Genomic DNA, 16,734 nt, shown 5'->3' with positions numbered 1-16,734 from the left:
TTCACTTGCCAATTAATTCCAAGTATAGCTCTAAAAAAAATCAACAATGTGTGCAAATCATGTTATTTTCCTTCAGTTTACTTCCAAAATAATTCTAAAAAAGATTTCTCTAAACCAGTAAAAAAAAAAAAAAAAAACACACACACACACGTATATATAAAAAATACATTTTTTTTACTTTGTGAGCATTTGTCATCCAGTAGTCAAAAGTGGTATTGCAGGTTTGGGCTAAATTATCCATACACAATGAAACTGGCTGCTAAACGAATCAAAATTTAAAAAATAATTCCCTAATACTAAATGTGGGATTAAAGAGGCAACCATTAAACAGAATGTGATGGTAGAGGGATGGATGGATGATTGAATAGACAGAGGATTAAGGTCTTTTGACCTGTACTGTGTATTTATTTGGCTCTCCACCTGCAGTCTTTGGCCCTGGAGCAACTCCAGTCTGGAACGCGGCAGGAACAGTTAACAGGCTGAAGAAAGACTGAGAAGCCGGTCTCAGTTTAGTAATTTGAGAGAAGAACTGACATAATATATTGTCGCTTGTACTCCTGATATAAATCATTATATTTGATAAACATCTTTTTGTGTCTATGTATTCGCATAATCTGACATCGCGACATTCATCGCGTCTGCAGCTGACCTGCATGCTTCGTACATCAACACCCGACTACGACAGATGCAGACTCCCAAAAAGCCCCAAGGTGCCTTCAACACCATGTTCCCAACATCAGGCGCCTATTGGTGCACCCATCACCAAGGTGAAACATACTTTACAAATAGACAAGAGATAGCAGCACAATAAAAATAGCCATTTGCTGAAGGGGGCAGCGATGCTAAGCGCCACTGAGTCCCTCAGCCTCAGAGATAAATCTGAGCTAAGCCTCAGAAGCATCGAATGCCCAGAGGAACGGATGGTGTTTTGGAAATAACAACAACTGGGCATGGAAAAGGCCTTAACTGCAGACTGAGAAAAGCTGGTGGCACTAATGCCTAAAGTTCTACCCGGTGTGGCTGGAGCACCTGCCTGGAAAAGAATGGAGCAGAGAGGGCAGCAGAGAATTTGGCTGGGGTTCCCGACGCTTGTACGGAGTCATTTCAGGAAGCCACAGACATGCCAAAACAGAGGAATTAAAGGCCTGGACAGGCCACCTACACAACTGTAGACAGACATGACAGGGCATGCGACCTGGGCGTTTGGTGCGGTGCGATTTTTCGATAAAGGGCCGCTGATAAAAAAAAAAAAAAAAAAAGCAATACAGAAGTGAAGTAGGCTGTCAGCAGCACTGACTCATGAATGCATGAGATTTCGCTCTTTTGAAAGATAGGAAACATTTACCTGTTTCAAAAACCATGCAACAAAATTCTACCTGACTGTGTAGCACTACACATTTCATTTAATGTCCATGAATATGGGTTGGAATAGAAAAAACTAATTCACAATTGAAAAACTTTGAAATATTGATTCATAAGTGATGTGCTCTACCAGATATACTAAAATTACTGAAAAGGGTTTTATAACAATGAATGATAAGAATGCTTACAATCAATCAATGATATAAATGTTTTAAAATAATGAACACTTCATTCCATTTTGAATAATTGTTGCTGCATCCTATGTATGCAGATATTAAATCTTTAACAGATATTTCCAGCGATTTCCAACATGAACCATGTTTGGACTGGTGTATTTAAAACTTGCATCAAGTGGGTCAAAACTCCAAACAATTGATGTCTATGGGGAAACAAAGGAAATTTCTGAAGGACAATAACCTTTTGAACGCAAGTGAAAGTAATTAATTGCATAATATATTCATCAATAACTGCCCTATAACTCTAAGGAATAAATATAATTTCCCATATAGCAGGGGTCACCAAGCCTGGCTCTGGAGGACACCAGTCCTGCACATTTTTGTGTTTAGCTTCACTTTGAACAGCTGACTCAACGTCTGTACTCGTCATCACCCAGTTCTTGAGTTGAATGAGGTGTGGTGGAACATGGCCCTCCAGTCAACAGTCCCCTGAGAGAAGTTGACATGTCATGTGTTTTTCTTTTCTCTGTCAGAAGGTTGTTGAGCATCTAAATACCTAAAGATGTAGTGGTGAGAGAGGGCTGAACGCGAGCATTCAGCACCGATGATTGGTCGGGCATCAAATAAACGCCTAGTGTCTACACAAAACTGGCTTTGTGGTAATGCCCTAGTACCTGCCCATTTAAGAGGGAAAAATATATATCTGCTAACTCACAACTATATACAGATAAACAGACTACCATCAAGTTTGAAGGATCAAACTTAAATCCCTCCACATGATCACGTTTAATACCCCAGTACAGACTACGAAGCCCCAAACATTCTGTTTATTTCAAAAGTTCCCTCTTTGCGGACGTGCCAAATCATGCCTGCTGCAGTAGACATTTTCATCCAAATCCCCTCAGCGTCTCTCAACTAATTGCACTCTAATTGGTTTACATTCCGACAGAAGCTCCCCCATATTCCAGTAAAGTGGAAAGTGGGACATCAGCAAAGGTCAGAGGGGAAAGAGGGAAAGACTGTGCGCTCCACACCAGCGGCGACACAGGAAAATAAGCTTCCATTAAGATCGCAATTTTATTAAAATATTATCATTTATTTTTTTTTTTACCTTTGAGTAGAGCGACTCTGTTTTGGGGTTCATTCAGTTCCTGCTCATCCATTTGTCCGTCTACAAAGAGAAAAAAAAAATATATAACATGATAAACAAAACACAAACCAGTTTAAAACACTGCTTTATAGTCCTTTATTAAAATAAAAACCAACAAAATGTTACCTGAAGTGTCGTCACTACTTCTGTCCTTGCTGGGGCTGAGTGTGTCTGACATGGACTCTTTAGCATCTATTTGATTTTCTGTAGGGGGGGTGGGGGGTGGAAGACACCATTTGAATTGAAAAGGCAGGGGGTGCAAAGCGCAACAAGACCACTGAAGTCATAACTTTCATATCACTGTTTTTTTTTAGCTGATTCATTACATTTTGCTCAAAGATGTGTTTGGTATGCAGACCTTCATGCAGACCTTCACACAGACACAAACACTCCTTCCTTTTTGGTTCTTCTCCACTAGTGCCCAGTTGGCCATTCATTGGATGCACGTGGTCAAGCACCCAAAAAGTGGCTTCCACAGAGGACAGTTGCTCGAGTACTTGGCCCTTTTGTTCCCCCAAGCATTTTTGGACAGAACAAGAGAAGCCTGTGACACTAGACAATAGCTGGGATCTTTTCAGTCCCCTCTCCCATTAAACAGTGTGGACAGCCCTGTCCTGTTCCAATGTAGTTTTAAAAAGATGAAAAATGATTGATCAAGGCAAAGCAATGCTTTTGCCAAACTGGGGGAAAAAGGAGGGTGGAAAAATAAAAATGAGACTAAAGGGATATTTTTAGCCGCTGAATGCCCACAGGTTGGATTTAGAGGCAAAGCTTCCCCAGTTCGAGGGTAATCTGGAATTGCAATCCCTGTGGGATTGAGTGGTGAAGAAGCAGCTGTTGTGCCAGATGCAGCACCAGTGGGTGTGTGTGCATACTATGTGTATTTCGGAGAACAGAGCTAAAGCTACCTACCTGCTTGGAAATATTCTGCATGTCCAAATGCAATGATAAGTCATTCACGCGCATGATAATGCAAATAAAGAGGTTTTAAATCAATATCTTGTGGAAGGTCAGAGGGACACAACCTGTATCAAGCTGTGGAAAGCAAGTGGAAACGTGAATCCCACGTCAACAACAATTACCTCTGATTCTGTCAGGGCTGACCAAGCTGTTGCTGTCGGCTGTCTGGTTATTTTGGAGGTGTGCATCAATGACTTCTGTAAAAAGCAGAGATAAAGATGGATTTACAAAAATTGCCAAGGAGTATATTGTCTACAAAAAGTTATTTTTAGAAGTTGGGGTTACTGTCCTGCCTCCCACTGTGAATAAATATCGGTGAACATGGCCATCGCCCTTTGCTTTTTTTAGATATTGACAATGCCAGAGAAAGCTGTATGATGTTTGATGGTTTAAAGCTGGACTGATTATAGCAAATGGTATATAAATACACTACTCACAATACGTTAGGGATATTTATTTTCATGATTGCTTTTCCTATTTGCTCTGAATTTTAATGAAATAAGTAAAAGTTGATATTACTAATAATGTATGAGAATAAATACCATTTTCATATTTATTACCCCAAAAATTAAGAGAACAGGTATAACCCCCCCCCCCCCCCCCCCAATATATATATGACTAAAGTTATAATCAACTAACCATCAAAATTGGAAAGTTTGTGTATTGAAGAGTCCACCGCCTCCTTCAACTGCTTCACAGCTGCAAAGAAAAAAATAATAATGTTTTAACATCTCAGCTGCACTTACTGCTGTAAAAGAAACCATTAAAAAAGGAGACTTGTACTAGATGCGCCACATTACACACGCAAGTCAAGTTACGTTTTGTCAGGTCAGGTCAGTGTCAATTCCCATGCAAGCAGGTGAGAATTAGGAAAAAGAAATAAATAGAGTGAGAAAGAGAGAGAGCGAAAAAAAATATAATAATAATCTGCTCTGGAGTTTAAAGTGAGATGTTAAATGTAGAAATGCAGAAATAATGGGGCTTATTTCCTGAAACCTTGTGGGATGCACAAAAGAGGGGGGGGGGGGTTACAATAAGAAGAGTTTAAAAAAAAAAAAAAAAAAAAACCCACCAGCATCATCTTGCATTTTATCTAGTAATATTTGAGGTGGAAAACAATCAATTATGAGAAAACAGATACGTTTTCAAAAGCAGCCTGAATCCAGGCTCTCCAATCCACTGTCAAGAGACACATCAAATCAGTCACTTAAACAAATGGTATAAGGGTTTTTAAAAACGACTGAACAAGCATCAAAGTTATCCGATGAGGTGTGATGTTTCTGGTCAGTATCATAAACAGCAAGCCATGGGCCAATCAGAAAAAGACTAGAAGCAATTTCTCCAAAGTGAGTCCATTGCTGCACCCAACCAGCACCGCCCTGTGACAGAGTCTGGGAATCAACACCTATTTCTCCAACCATCCAACAACACTTGAGAGAGACCTTGTCTGTTCATCTTAATGTGACCGGATAGGGCGTTTGTCAGCAGATGCACCCAAGTGATCCTGGCCCTTCTAATGAGGGCTTGTGAGTGACTGTATGGCAGTGGAAAGAATGCTGTGTACTCACGCTGGCACTCAATGAACTGATGGATTAAAGTGCAGTCCCCTCCACTCTTAAAAAGAATGTGGTCTAACAAAGAAAGACAAACCTTCCATTAAATAGCAAAACAGCAAAAGCTTTTCCCCCAGTATGGATAATATAAAATATCCTGAGATTAGTAATAGATCAAAAGAGTTAAGATGCTATGAATTGAAGAGAAAAAATATAATACAAATGAAATGCAATGTGATTCTAATAGGACACAAAAAAAAAAAAAAGAGAGGCGCAGAGGAATCCATGTATCATTCGTTTCTATTTCCAGTTGATAAATCAAAAAAATTAAAAATGATTGAATAGTATACCCAATTTGATTTTAATATTTAATTGCTCAGGTTTAAGTGAACCAGAATTTTTTTTCCTTGCTAGTTTTAGCAACTTTACCATTAGTGATAGTAGTCATTGTAACAATCTATCTCCGTGCACCGCCAAAAGATTTGGACTTAGACAGATGTGTGTTGTTAAGGGAGGAGGGAGAAATAAATAAATAAAACCCACTACCTCTGAAGAAAGAAGACATGACAGCTGAAAAGATAATCAGGATTTTCCAGGTATATTTCCATAAACATTTAAAGCACAAAACGATGTGCGGAATATATTGTACTTTTTCAAAAGGTACATGGCTTCAGTCTTTAAGTTACTGATGACACGTGTTGCCATATTTCCCTGAAATTTCAGCACTTGGACATCACTGGGCATTCCAAAGTACATGGAGATAGTTGTAATATGGAGGATTCATCAAGTGTTCATGAATCGTACAACCCCACCCGCAGTAATCCTTGCAGAAATATAAAGACTAAAGCAATGGAAAAAAAAAAGGGGGTACAACGTAACCCTTTTACCGTTTTACCATTTCATAGTTTTGATATGAGAAAAAAAAACAAGACATTTTTGTATCCAATTCACAAACACATATATAATTTTTAAAATTATCAATTGGAAAAAATAAAGTAATTATACATGGATTCAGATGGCTAGATAGGGAGACAGGTGAGATGCAACTTCCTGTATAAAACACTTGCACAAGCTCACTGCAAAGCTGAAAACCTGTCTATCACAAAGACAAAACCCTGCCAATCCACAGCTAACTAATTCAACTCGAGATGGCACACCACACAGATGGATATGCCGAATCCAGGACCCAGCTTTCACTGTACATTAAAGCATATATTCACACCCTTATCCAGAGCGACTGACCATCAGCAGAAACATGGACTGCAATGGTAGGAGGTGCGGTTTAAACATGTGACTACTTCTTACAGTACAGTGAAATATGTAACAATAATAACAATTTAGTCAAAAGGGATCACTCAAACTGTAGAAACAGAGCACAACCAAAGCAGTTTATGGATACGCAAGGCAAGAAAAATCTCGTACTGTCTGTGTAATTCAGCCTGGTTATGAAGAGGTTGTTCAATAAAATGAGGAAGTAATGCAATCAGTTCCTATATTCTGTTTCTATGACTTTTACTATTGTAAAAAAACATGGTAAAATAGTACCAGAGAACACCAAATCCAGGACGAATCAGAGACAGAATCTATTACAGAGAGGGTCTTTATTCCTCCATCCAAATCTCACAATAAATACTTTTGCTTTAATGCTCCAAGTCAGATAAAGCCCACTTCCCATATATCCAGTGAAAGAGGCAGTGCTGTGTTCACCCCAAGCAATGATGCCAATATTCATACTACCTTCCTCAGAACTCAGCAAAGTAGGGGATTGGTCACCATCTGGACTTCCTATTGTCATCAGAAAGAAATGTTCAGATAAACAAACAAATAAATAAAAGCCCAGGTCGGCCCACCACGGCCTTTAAGGTAAGTGAGCCAGAAAAAGACTGACGGCAGTGAGGTCCAACAGACACCGCATGAGCTGTGTGGACACCAGGAAGACACATGCTCCAGAAAATGACACCAAGCAAGACGTGTTCATTTGAACGAGTATGGAGGGAGAACGTTGAATAAACTCAAGACGACAATGCAAGGAAAGAACGGGCGACAGAAGGGAAGCGGCCATGCCAGGTGAATGACGGGAACCAGTGATGCGGGGGTTAGTGAGATCACGCCGAGGCCGGCCGCGCACCACACTCACCTAAGCTGTTGTTTTCCTTTATGCTTTTCTCCTGCAGTTGCTCTAACCGAACTGGGAGAAATAAAAAGACGTGGACATGACCAAATCAAAAAATTAAAAGGACTTTTTTTTTTTTTTTATGGATGGAAAAAAAAACAAGAAAAATGGAGGAGATTCCTGAGAAATTAAAATATTCCATGCCATGTTTATTTCACATTCCCCATGTGGGGAAAATAACCTTAACATGATGGATTAATTTTCCATCCCAGCTTTTCGCGTTCAGGGTGCCCGACTCCATGACAACACATGAATAAGCAACGTTTGTGGGCACGTGTTCGGACGCGTTACCCTGCAGCGCGGTGAGCCTCTCATTGGTGAAGTCATTGTCGGCCTGTAGCGCTTCAATGCGGGCCTGCAGCACTTGCTCCTTCTCCTCCATCTCCTCGATCCTCATCTGCAGCTCCTTCTTCTCGTTCTGCCCCTTCTGGGTCAGCTCCTCTTGCCGGCCCTCCGCCAGCTACGCACAACACAGACCCAGTTAGGTACAACCACCTCGACACCTTACATTTCTTCTGCTGGCTAGTTTCTTCTACTTTCAATGGATGTACAAAACCTTACTGCAACAGCAGCATTGCTCTGATCTAGGATTGTCAGAGAGGTGAAGCCAGGACTGAAATGTCTCTGTAAAGTTATTAAAATAACAGGCGATCAGTGCACAAAATGTTCAGATGTTTGTACTACTCTCATTGTACTAGTACTACTCCTGTACTAGACCAGGCACTCTGGATGTGCCACAATTCCCTCTCCAGGATCGGACCCGGAAATGGCACAAAGCTGTTGATATCCCAGCATGACATGGCAGCGAACTCTGCGTGGGGTGAGACCCATCACCTTAATTTGGTCTGTGAGGTCCTTGATCTCGTTGACAGCTCCGTTGTACTTGTTGGCCAGTTCCTTCAGCTCCTCCTTCGTGCGCTCGTTCATCTCCTTCAGGTGAGTGCACTCGTCCTCTGTGTTGCTCAGACTCCTCTGGAAGTAGAGAGGGCAGAAGACAAAGATTCCGTATAAAATAAAGGCAAGACTCCCAATGCTTTCTGAAAACCTCAACGTGCATGAACAAAATTACAGTGACCTTTTACAGAATACAATATGAATAAACCATTACTACAAGTGTCTCTCCTATAAACCAATACCTCCATAGCAACAGAATAACAAAGTTCTCACCTCCACCTCTGAAAGCTTCCTGACCACCTCAATCTTCTCCTGAAGAACCCGCCTCAGGGACTCTTTGGCTGTAGTCTCGTAGTTGAGTTTATCGTCCTGTAAAGTAACCAGTTCCTTCCGCATGGCGTCCTCTGTTTGGTTCTGACAGCCAACAAAGGAAAAATATTCCAGGTCAGAGCCGCATGATGGCCACATTCATTAGAACCGAGAAGATGATGAAGCAAGTGTTTACTTTAGAGTAGGCCTGTAGCTGGCTGCCCATCACCTCTAGCCGAGAGAGCAGACGGTCTTCATCAATTAAAGCCTGAGGAAGGGCCAGAGAAAGAGGAAACCTTGCCATATTCACCACCACTGATCTCAAAATTCATAAGGACATTTAATTTGTTTTTTTATATAAAACGTACGTACACACACATTAAAATAGTAAGAACTGAACGTGTTTTGCTTGGTACTGAAGCTGTGGTTTATACGGGGAAACAAAACACACTAATCTGATATTATAAAGATCTTGATATAAACTACATTACTATTTAAATTTGCCTGGTGTGCAGATAACTTCAACGAGATCCTTTCTAGCCCAGCTGAGCCAGACATCGTGTCATGTCAGGGTAGTGGTGGCAGAGCGGGTAAGGAAACGGACCCGTAATCAGGAGGTTGCCGGTTCCAATCCCAAACCACCACCGCATCACCAAGGGTGATGGTTCAAAGCAGAGGGAACACTGCTTTGTGCTGTGCTTCACAATTCTCTGAATGTGTGTGTCATGCGTGTCTTTTCGCCACCTGCCAGCTGCTCTCTGAGGCCTCCTGTGTGCTGGCCAGCAGCCTCTGCAATGTCGCCAACTTCTGCTCCAGCATCTGCTCCCTGTGCAAGGCCTCCTGGACCACGCGAGGCAGAGAGATGTAGAGTTATTTACAGGCTAAAATTAATCATTAATTTTTTTTTCAAATAATTAAAAGAACCTTTGCCAAACTTGCTTATTGTATCGAGTATAAAAAAATGAAGTGGCCAATTTTAACCATGTAAGAGTAAGTAGAACCTGAGGTGGCTGGTATTTGAGGAAAGTACCAGTCTCGGGCAGCAGATGTCAGCGCTGCACCATACCTGCAGATACTGGGAGAGCTGAAACAGTTCCTGAGAGTACATACTGGGTGTATTTGCGGCAACCTGCAGACATGGAGAAACCATTGTCAGGTGTGTTAACCACACAACACATGGCAACACAACCACAGGCCACTGAAAACAAACAAAAAAACCTGAAAACTCCTGGCACATAAATCTTACAGATTAAAGTAATCTGAAAAGAAAGAAAAATCAGGTAATGACTAGGGTAAAAAAAGATACCATGAAAAACATCAGATAAATTACAACTGTACCAGCTTGCATGCCTCCCTGAGGTATAAGGGTAGTGTAGCATAACTTTGTAAAGTTTATAACAGGTGTATGTGACTCTGTAAGATACATCGATTTGTACCCAGATGGCTTTTATTTCTATTATGTTTCAGCAGTTCTGAGTGCTTTTGGGAGCATTTTGGATGATTTTGGGTTGAAACTTTAAAGCATTTTTACTATTAAGCCATTCGTACACTGGCATGTACAGCACCACTTTGTGAAATGAATTTCAGTTTTTCCTGTTTAGCACACAAGATGACTTAGCAGCGAGGCTCCCGAACAACATTAAGCAAGCCAGTTATGGCAAATAAACAATAATAGGGAAAAACTGTAACCAGGCCACACAGCTTGTTTTTCAGGCTGAAAGTGAATGCTCTAAACGTTCCAGCCAATTATGGAAATCAAGGAATTAAAATTAAATGAGGCTACACTGCAGAACAGTAGGTCAAATTATAATAAAATAAATTAATGGATGAATGTAAAGTAAGTTCTCTCTCAAGGTACAAACAAGAATGTATTGATACTGACAGTCTAAGATGCTGCACTCCAATACAGATGTTTGGTAACTGGTCTTGTCTGAGATGGCTTGCTTCAAGATGGATTGCCTCGAATTACTAAACCATGAACCAGCACATTACAACTGTGATAAGAAACCCTATAGACACAATCCCCCAGCCACACACAGTGCTTAAGCTGGGACATAAAACGTGAAGGACAGTTTCACACCCGGACAGCACAACACATCATGACAAGCTTGAACTGACTTGAGGCCTGTAGCCATTGAGAAACGGACAAAAAAAGTAGATGATGGCAGGGAGGAGCAGAAATCAGATTTCAGATCTAATGTGATTAGATGTTGTTCCAACCGGGCAGAAACCACTTCTTCAGAGAAAGATACCTCTGTCCCTCAGTGCATTCCTGACCTAAATCATGTCAACCAGGTGTCAATGTTCAACAAGACATTGAAAAAGTTGAAGATAAAGGACAACTGCAACTTACTGTAATAAAACCAAAGGCAGAAATTCACCCCACACCCAAAAAAACTAACAAAAAAGTGGAAAGAGCTTTCCATTTCGGCTAACATGGATGGCAAATAAGCATTGCTTTAGCATTAACTCAACATCTGTCTGAAGAACACAGAACAGGATGCCACGTCACATCCCATGGGATCTGAACTTAACAGCACTGCCTTTTTTTCTGGAGGATTTCCCTTTTTTATGCACCACAGGCTGTAAAAAAATGGAAAGGATCAAAGAAACCTGGTGCAAGAGGGCTAAAAGAAAATAATTAAGAGAGAGAAAGTACTGCCACCCACCGTCAACAGTGTATTGTGGAAAATGTCTCAGCCACGAGAAAAGAAAGGAATTCCCTATCAAACCACTGAAGACAAACGGCACGTCGGAATCTCATGTTACCACATTAATGTACAGTTAATGAGTTGTTATTGGACTCGAGGGCAGTGGAAAGAGAAATGGACTCGGAGGGATGAGGTCATGAGAGACGAGAGTCCCAACTGAAGAAAAGCAGATGTTTATAACAAAGTGGCTAAAAAGAGATAAAAAACAGGCTTGAATAATAGTAAATGATAGGAGTATAGGAAGGGGGGAAATGACAACATCTCTCATTTCAACTAAGGGAAAAATAGGGTGATACACTCACCTTATCAACTGGCAGTGGTAATGGTGCTTGGATGACACTGTGGATCAAGCGGAAAAGGAAAGTTATTGCATAATATGGAAAACGCAGAGCCTTGTGAGATTTCCTTTTTAAATCAAGCTTCAAGTTGGGTGTAAATATTTCTGTTTGCGGCCATGCTGTAAAAATTCTCTCTCTCTACTCAAATAATGCCCTGGGACATTTACGACAATTACGAGCGACACAGAGGAGGTATGGACCATTCCCAGTTTAATCATTTTTCTAAAACAGCTCAGTCCTCGGTTTGGCTGTACGAGTTATGAAAATGTCAGCAGCTGTGTGCACGATCGTGTGGAGGACATTGCGCTACCTTCTGATCACCTCCACAACAACACCAGAAATGGAAACAACTTATCATTTAACATTAAGGCACTAAACATGATTTAGGGTGGACCCTTCCCAGAGGGATCTAGCAGAGACATCTTCTCACTGTATGAGGGTCTGTAACATGTAAATAGTCAATCCTTGTGAGTTCCACCTCACGGAGTGGGTGTCCTTGACGTTTAGGAAAAATGTTGAAATACATTTGAAAGAAATGTCTGAAAGTTCATTCAAATGTTTCACTAAAGAAACATGAAGATATTTGAATCAAACAGCCATGCTGCATCTGTCCTGTGGCCTCGGGATATAATCCATATTATCACTTTGTTATACATGCTACAATTACGGCCCACCACCGGACTTTGTTCGCCTTCAGGTTAATGTAAACTTGAAGGTTGCCATGCCCAATCATGTGACATTTATTTTTTTTTGTATCTGCACAGAAGGTGTAGGGAGTCACAGTGTCTGCGGAAGACGATTGATGGTTCATGACGGGCCACACTGCTGAGATGCCACCTGCACGGACCAGCAGTCACAGGAAAGAGCCAAACTCTGAAAATACCAGAATAGGTCTAGTTCATGGTTTAGTGTAGGATTGTACTGATCCGGCTTTCTCTGATCTGATACTGGTACCAATGACTAGTGTTCGGATTCCAGATGATCCAGAGTACTGATCTGATGCTAAGGTTTAAAGAACAAATTGTCATGCAGTGAGGAGAAAATGTAAATTATTCAGGAAACTTAAATGTCAAATACTTTTTTCTATACATGTTAAGACTATTTAATAATTACACAAAAATATGTCTACACCGGACAACAGTCCATAGTTTTCATTTTGCGGAAGAGTAAATACTAAAAGTCGTATTTTACCCTGAAATTTTGCTATGGTTAATAATCTAGATAATAAAATCCATACCCATATTAAATCCTGACCGAGGTGAGAACATCAGCAGCCACTGTGCCTCACCCGCACTACTCCTTGATACATTAGAGACCAGGAACGACTGATCAGTATTGTTCAGTTCGCAGTGCCTTCCACAAAATGCAGGAACTGAGCACATATGCTGACCAAAGACAGAGAACACCGCACCTTGCACACATCTTTATAAAACCCAGCACGACCAGTTCATATACAGTTGCATGAAATCACATTCCACGTTCGGTTAAAACCACTTACCACGCTAGCTCCAATTACGGCAGTGGGTGGCAGAGTAGGAAAACCAATGAAAAATTCCCACGCAAAAAGACCAGCAGTGAGAAGTTGACTCCTACAAAATGTCCAGCAGATTAAGGTCCTCACCTCACAACTCACACAGGCACACCTTACACACAACGCTGCGAGCAGCCACACCCAGGCATGGGGTCAAAGGTAGCTCCTTCCAGATATGCGGTCCCGCAGAGAAATAAGCAAGGATCTGAGACAGCCATGACATGTCGACTGAGAAGCACCTTCTTCCCCTCCTCCTCTAGTAGGAAGAATGAACCTGTTTCAAGACTACGCTGGTAGAACCTGAACTTCTAGATGAAGGCCGGCCCAGTTTTGGACCAAAAATACACGAAACAACAAAACAGGCAACTGGTTTTGGAGCTTGACGGCATGAGGACATTTATTCACAAATATTTATATTCACCAACCATTCAAGAGGGACTAGAAACGCACACCTTCTGGTAGCTACACACACAAAAAATACTATATGTGTGTGTGTGTGTGTGTGTGTCACTACACAAATTAAATTTAAATGCTGGACTTCAATATTATACAAATGAGCACAATTTTACACAAAAGAAAAAAAAGACACCAGGGAAATACACATGTTGAGCACATGCACAGAACACTGCTTGCTGCCGGCTTCCACTTCCATGCCGCTCAAGCACTTTTTTTCATAAAAAGTGTTTAGCGTTTTTTTTTTAAATAATCAAATGTCTCTACACAATGAGCCGATTATGAAATTTGTTGCAGACTTTTAGTAAATCAACTTATCGATTTAAATCGCTGCGTTGTTGCAGCCCTATTGAAATCAAAATTCAGTACAAGAGGTGTAAAAAAAAAAAAAAAAATTATATAGTTTCTTTTTGTCTTTAGTGATTTACTCTTTTAAAAAAAGGATGCCAATTCTACTGCAATGTATTGATAAAGAAAATGAATGTATATTCGATACTAATTTAGAAATACAAATGTCATTTCAAATGCATGAGAGCATTTACTGTTTATGTTATTAGTAAGGCTACCATAAAATACATAAAAAACCTTAAAGGGTTGAGGCAATGAGACATGTAAAACAGTTGAGCTGCGGCCATTGTTCATTCATTCAAAATGACTCATGAGTAGGGAAAAAAAAAAAAAAATGACATTCCTACAATCCATGCATCACATGACGTGCAGGACGTACAACGGCTGAACATGGCTGAGGAAAAAGTAGATTATGGTAGATTGTGTTCTTTGGAAATGAAATGTGTAACAATTCGATAACCAGCAGCATTATGGTGTTATAAATCACTCAATGATTATTTAAGACTGACATTGCAGTTCTGTGTTAAAGTTTTTTTTGCTTTTATATCGGCCTTATTGGTCCCTAAAACTGAATCTGAAGCATCTTTCTGAAATTCAGCCGCGGTGCAGAATTACAGCCACTTTGATCCAGTCCCACAATGAGATTTCCCAGGAAGCGTCATTTCAACGTCTGTAGCTTTAAATGCTAATGAGAAGTGAGGCGGGACGAGGAGGAGAGTGGCCTAGAGAAGTGAGGGGGCATTCGCGTAAATGACGTTATAAACACCATTCACCAACCACAATGTTTGGCACGGACAGGAATTCATGTCGCCGTTTTTCCAGATGTTTCAACAACATCTTGCGTGACTGAACTAAAATATTATTGGCGGTCATTGGAGTTATGACTGCATGAGGGGACAAATTCAATAATCAAACAGTCTCTGAACGTGAAGCAAAATTACTAAAGCACTTTTTACACATATTGCCATTTATAACCAGTGCAGGACCATAGACGGGCTCGGGGAAGTCGTATTAATGTTAAATAATCAAAGTGAAATATTCAGGCTAGGGGACCTTTAATACTCTGAAAAGGGCATTTTGCACATACTCTGTGCAGCCATGTTAAATGCTAAACGATTAATTTCATACACCAGTAACAGTGCAGGCTACCATACATGGATAAAAGCCAGAGACAGCGAATGATGGGGAAGTCTGGTATCTCTTTAACAGACGTCTTGCAAATTGCAGGACAATAATTGCGGACTTGCACAGTGTTGAGATGCAAATATTCACGCTGTGCCTGGTTTCCAAAACTGAAGCACGCACACACACACACACACACACACACACACACACACACACACACACACACACACAGTACTAAAACATATGAATACTGCTCAGCTCAGCACAACGCACATGAACACATCAGGGACCAGAAGAGACCGTGAGCGAACCGGCAGACTGCTGTCACAGGAGGCTGAGCAGACAGGATGAGGGAAAGGAAAACAGTTCTAGAATCACTGTATTACTGTTAGAGAAAAAAAAAAAAAAAGAGCCACTTGTGTACTACTGTAAGTAGACCAAGTGAGGTGCAGCAATGGATCAGGTTTCAAGTTTTATTGTCATATACAGATAATGTAGCATCATTACCCATACATATCTATCTATCTATATATTATATATATATATATATATATATATATATACACACACACGCACACACACACACACCCCATAAAGCATACATCTACAAGTGCCTAGCAACCAATAAGCAAAAGCAGAGTGGGGGGAAAAGGTTAATGTAAAATAAATATAATGATGTGCCCGTCAAGGTCAAGGCCTGATGGTCAGTGAGGGTCAGAGGATTCCCCTACCCAGGCTCAGGTATTGGGAGACTTTATACAGCCGCACAGAGGCTACTCACTTCATACATGCCACACACTGGAATTACCTTGGATGCTATTGTACCACACACACAATTAGAATGTAGAGCAACATACATTTGAAGACATTTGAAGACGTTAGCACATGGCCTTTATCCAGTAGTTTATCAGTAGTTACAGGGACCTAGAGACACTCCGGGTTAAGCTCAGGGACACAATGGTAGTAAGTGGGGTTTGAACCTTCAGGTGTCTTACACACTAGACTACTATGTGATTAAAAGTGTAAAGTCCTGTGATTTTGCAACTGATTTACTTAGACGATTCTGTAAAAAAAGTGAGTGTGTATAGTGTTAGACTGTAAGTGAATAACTTGTGTCTGGAAATTAATATTACTGTTAATTAATATTATTACTGAGGATAATTTCATTCTCAAATGGTCCGAAAAAAATATATATATATTGAAAGTGTGTGCATGCTGCACAGTGAGACAGGGAGATGAGTAGCCTGGACCAATCAGATGGACAGAGTGAATGGAGCCACAGATTAATCAGGCCTTAAAAGTTAGAACCAAGCAAGACAAGAACTGCCCAAACCCAATATTATTGTTGCGGCGGATGTCGACCAACATGACTGTACCAACATGCTTCACGCGCATGTTACAAGTCATTTATACAATTTTAATGACCTTTTTCGTGTCAAAGTATATTCCACACCTCAGACTTTGCTTTCATAGCCAGTGCAACCAGAACGTAAATCGGCAGACGCTAGCATCGGTTTCACTGCCTAATCGAAACACATCACCTTACCACTCATACTGCGCAAGACTCAGTAAAATAATAGAAATGAAACACTGAAAAAGCACAGTGCATCACATTACATGCAGGGATGAACATACTAGCCCAGTGCCTTCC

At 40.7% G+C, this 16,734-nt stretch overlaps 1 protein-coding gene across 9 annotated transcripts in view; it reads right to left on the bottom strand.

Annotated features, from left to right (window-relative positions):
• slmapa (sarcolemma associated protein a) overlaps positions 1–16,734 on the bottom strand; it is a 45,498-nt gene that overhangs the window by 7,780 nt on the left and 20,984 nt on the right. For 3 of the 9 annotated variants that reach the window (XM_028997661.1, XM_028997662.1, XM_028997667.1), the window contains 13 exons: positions 11,591–11,627; positions 9,644–9,706; positions 9,322–9,417; positions 8,774–8,845; positions 8,542–8,682; positions 8,209–8,346; positions 7,666–7,834; positions 7,339–7,389; positions 5,217–5,279; positions 4,288–4,347; positions 3,771–3,845; positions 2,815–2,892; positions 2,650–2,709 (listed from right to left, as the gene is read on the bottom strand). In XM_028997661.1, the coding sequence (XP_028853494.1) occupies positions 2,650–2,709; positions 2,815–2,892; positions 3,771–3,845; positions 4,288–4,347; positions 5,217–5,279; positions 7,339–7,389; positions 7,666–7,834; positions 8,209–8,346; positions 8,542–8,682; positions 8,774–8,845; positions 9,322–9,417; positions 9,644–9,706; positions 11,591–11,627 (1,103 nt within the window). Of the gene's footprint in view, positions 1–2,649; positions 2,710–2,814; positions 2,893–3,770; positions 3,846–4,287; positions 4,348–5,216; positions 5,280–6,938; positions 6,987–7,338; positions 7,390–7,665; positions 7,835–7,935; positions 8,061–8,208; positions 8,347–8,541; positions 8,683–8,773; positions 8,846–9,321; positions 9,418–9,643; positions 9,707–11,590; positions 11,628–13,124; positions 13,390–16,734 lie in introns of those variants that run through there. The other 6 variants (XM_028997664.1, XM_028997665.1, XM_028997668.1 and 3 more) reach the window with 5 other exon arrangements.

The sequence above is a fragment of the Denticeps clupeoides genome, chromosome 12 (genome assembly GCF_900700375.1).
Source record: "Denticeps clupeoides chromosome 12, fDenClu1.1, whole genome shotgun sequence".
Lineage (NCBI taxonomy): Eukaryota > Metazoa > Chordata > Actinopteri > Clupeiformes > Denticipitidae > Denticeps > Denticeps clupeoides.
Note: the sequence above shows the minus strand (reverse complement) of the source record. Positions and strands in the feature narration are given on the sequence as shown.